Raw genomic sequence first — 3,806 nt, forward strand, 5'->3', positions numbered from 1 at the left:
ATAACTTAGCTTCTTTTCCCTTGGAGATTTTTAAGAAGACCCCAAGACGCGCACTCAAAACATCATTACCTTTGCTAAGATTGATGATTTCTTCTGTTTGTTCATTTATTTCTGCACCTATAGTTTGATGCAAATGAGAAATTGGATTTTGTGCAAAGGGTGTCAATTCGACTTGATCAGAAGGAGGTCCACAATCACATCATGGATAGTTGATGGAGCTTCGATAACAATTTTAGCTGGCAATTTGTCTGTTTTGGTATTTTTTTGTCTTTGGCTCAGTGTTGATCAAAGGAGTCGAGTTAGTACTGGAGGATGTGAAAGATAGTTGATGAATGGTAGGATTAACACTAGTTTTCCTGGGAGGAGTTGTTTTCTGCATACAAACCTTTCAATAAAAGGGAATGTACTTTTATGTTTCTATGTAGAAAAAGAAAAGGTAAATATACCAAGGTTCTGAGAACCAAACCAGTCATCGAAACGCTTTAGCTACTGGTTCATAGGTTCAACCGTGGTTGAACCGAAAAAGCCGTTTTATAATAAAATAATAAATAAAATATAAATAAACACATTAAAATATAATTATAGTCTAATATAAATTTTAAAATATCATTCAAATTAAAAGTACTACATAAACCAGAATGTTATAATCTCATTCAAATACAAATTCAAAAGTCAAAAAACAAAACAACCAATCAAACATAACATGGCAACATCAAAATGATCCAAGTTTGTCATCAATCATCAACATCCTCCATAACTTGCTGCAGATTTGCGTCATTGATATCATCACCTTCATTTCCACTACTTGGACCAGAAAAAGCAAGTGGTGCAGCATAAAATGTACTACTACTACCACCACCACCACCACCTTGATCTAAATCAGCATCAATCTCATCTAACAAAATATAACACATTTTCAATAAATTAAAGATCAAAGCAATTGTAATTTATTGTCTGATCAATAAACTATAATACTCACTAAGCAAGTCTTCAATATTACTTGGAAGATCAGGCTCTTTTTCAACAACCTCTTTCATCACCCAAAAGTCAACCATATCAATACTTTCAATATCGATTGGATTATATCGCACCTTTTGCTTTCTTTTTTTTCTTTCCATTCTAACAAATTAAATATAATATATGATAAGCCTAGTATATTAACTACACAAAATCTAATGATATGAAATGAAAGGATGAAATATATATTACCTGGATTTAAGACGTAAATTATACGTAACATACATAATATCACTTAGCCTATCATGCTCCAATCTATTCCTTCTTTTTGTATGAATTTAATCAAAAAGACTCCAATTCCTTTCACACCTTGAAGAAGCAGATGCTTAGCTAAGAATGCAAACTGCCATGTTTTGTAAACATGGAGCAGAACCACCAAACAAGCTCCACCATTCATCTACAAGTTACAATCCCATAGCTCAAGTATTAGTTATCAAATTAAGGAAACAAAATCATAAAATAAGTAAATAACTAAATAAGTTATTATCAAACAGATATTATTACCAGGTTGAAGTTTTTTTGCAGCTCGAAAAGCTTCAGACCTAGCAAAGCATTCCTTTCAATCTTTATATAAGTGTATTTCTTTCATTGCCCCAACTGAATCTAAATTATTAACCTTGCAATGCAATGTAACAAGATCAAGTAAATCTCGCATGACATCAGGTGCTTCTCTATAATTTCCATAAAAAAAGCAAGCAGGATTCAAGAAATAAGCTGCTGCATGAAGATTTTTTTTTCAAATGTTTATCCCATCTTGAGTTGATAATCTCTGTGTAAGGTTGATATGCAGTCTTACTATGCTTGAATATTTCTTTGATTCCATTTTCTGACCTCAGCATACCTTTATAAACAATTCCCAATGATGGTTTATCATCGGCATCTACCAACCTCAGCAATTTAATCAACGGACTCTCAATTTTGCATGCAGTAAAACAATCATTCCAAAATTTATTGTCTAGGATAATTGCACTCACAGCTCTACTATTAGCACTCCTTCCTAATTTGTGTTCGGTAAAGTGTGTATCAACAACCAATGCTTGTAAATCTGATTTGCGCTCAAAGATACTCTTCAATGTGATGAAGATAGTGGCAAAACGAGTTGCACCTGGACGAACAATCTCCTTCCAATCAGTTCTTTGTCTTAGCCAGGACAAGAACACCGTATGATTATACACAAACACGATAATCTTCGAAGCACGTGTTGTAAGGTTAGAAATATGTGGCATGCTGCTTATATCTTTTAGAATAAGATTCAAGCAATGAGCAGCAAAAGGTGACTAGTGAATATTTTCAAATTTCTTATTAATAAGCCTACCAGCAGCAACATAATTCGTGGCATTATCTGTCACTACATGAACAATATTATCAGGTCCAATCCATTCAATCACCTCCAAAAATAAGTCACACAAGCTTGAAGCATTTTTACCATATTTGAAGCATCTACAAATTTCACAAAGCACAACCCTTTCGAACAATAAACCAAAAATTAATCAGCGTTCTTTGCTTTTGATCTGCCCAACCATCATCCATGAGGGTACATCCAGTTTCTTTCTAAGCAGACCTATAGCTATCAATAACTATTTGACACTCCTTTTTGAGATCTGCTAATAAGTTAACCCTCAGCTTATCATAAGAAGGACCTTTATAACCAGGCCCGATGCCAGCAACACCATCCAACATATCTTGAAAAAAGGGTGACATAACCGCATTGAAAAGAATCCTACAATCCAAAAGCCATCTAGCCACTCGCTTATCAACTTCATGAAGTGCCTCTTTGTTTTGAAACACCCTTTTCATACTTGGTTGACTTTTTGGAGTTGTTCTTAGTGCAAACATAGGAGGAATAATAGTTTTGACTTTCTTTTTTGGATTGCCTCCAATCACCTTCTTAGTTGGTAACTGACTCGTAGTTTGTTGTTCTTCTTGCGCTATTGCTTCATCAAATGCATCCTCAATCTCATCAGTATCCTCTTCATTGAAATTTACTTTCCCTTTACTAGTTTTACTTTTCTGAATCTCTTTCAATAAACCTTTCATTTCTTTTTCTACATCATACGGGACCCTAGAAAACTTCTTAATGTCTCCACCTATCTTCACCAAATGCTTTTTCATTCTATTAATTTCCCGACCCCTAAAAGTACTCAGACAAAATAAGCATTGGTAATGCGGTTTTCCATTTATATTTTGTAAAGCAACGTATCTCCAAGTAGGATCAATTTTTTCTCAAACATTAGAAGTTTGTAATTGACTTTCGTTAAATCCGAGAGGAAGAAAAGGTTCATTCGAAGCAGAATTATTTTCAGCATTATTATTCCTAGGTAGTTCTTGGTTGATACTCTCATCCATACCTAAACATTACTAGCAATCCAATAATGGTTTTTTTCAATTTCTATATCACAACAACCCACTCCAACCCAATAATCTCAACTCTCAAGTTCAGAACAAACAACATCAAAAATTATTCAAAATTATTCATAATTATTCAACAAACAACAAAATCCAGTTCAGTAAACAAAGCAAAATCAGTTCAGTAACCAACACTTATTAAAGAAAGTTCATAGTTCAGTTCAGTAGGATTAGTTGAATCAGTTCACAGTTTCACACTTCACAGTTCAAAGAAAAATAAAATATCAGTAAATCACAGATCAGTATCACTATATCAATATATTAGAGTTCATCAGTTCACACTTCAGTGACTTCAGTTCACAAAGTTTCACAAAATCAAAAAACTATTCAATCATACTCATCAGGGAGACAGAGACATGCAAAAGTTATTCAATCAAACAATC

At 33.5% G+C, this 3,806-nt stretch overlaps 1 protein-coding gene across 1 annotated transcript; it reads right to left on the reverse strand.

The window, feature by feature from the left end:
• Positions 1-734: 734 nt before the first annotated feature.
• On the reverse strand, positions 735-3,129 carry LOC130975254 (uncharacterized). Its single transcript, XM_057900071.1, has 7 exons — positions 2,579-3,129; positions 2,333-2,457; positions 1,849-2,254; positions 1,634-1,688; positions 1,522-1,581; positions 1,327-1,414; positions 735-895 (listed from the first exon to the last, which is right to left on the reverse strand). Exons 1-7 carry the CDS (start codon positions 3,127-3,129, stop codon positions 735-737), a joined length of 1,446 nt encoding a protein of 481 aa, XP_057756054.1.
• Between the last annotated feature and the right edge of the window lie 677 nt (positions 3,130-3,806).

This window comes from Arachis stenosperma, chromosome 4 (genome assembly GCF_014773155.1).
Source record: "Arachis stenosperma cultivar V10309 chromosome 4, arast.V10309.gnm1.PFL2, whole genome shotgun sequence".
Lineage (NCBI taxonomy): Eukaryota > Viridiplantae > Streptophyta > Magnoliopsida > Fabales > Fabaceae > Arachis > Arachis stenosperma.

Excerpts from the sequence above, each read along its gene's own strand:
- LOC130975254 (XM_057900071.1), bottom strand. The coding sequence starts at position 3,129 with ATGAAAAAGCATTTGGTGAAGATAGGTGGAGACATTAAGAAGTTTTCT. Across the intron at positions 1,689-1,848 it reads GTTTATAAAGGTATGCTGAG|AGAAGCACCTGATGTCATGC; the intron begins GTCAGAAAATGG and ends TGGAAATTATAG. Across the intron at positions 1,415-1,521 it reads TGCAAAAAAACTTCAACCTG|ATGAATGGTGGAGCTTGTTT; the intron begins GTAATAATATCT and ends TGTAACTTGTAG.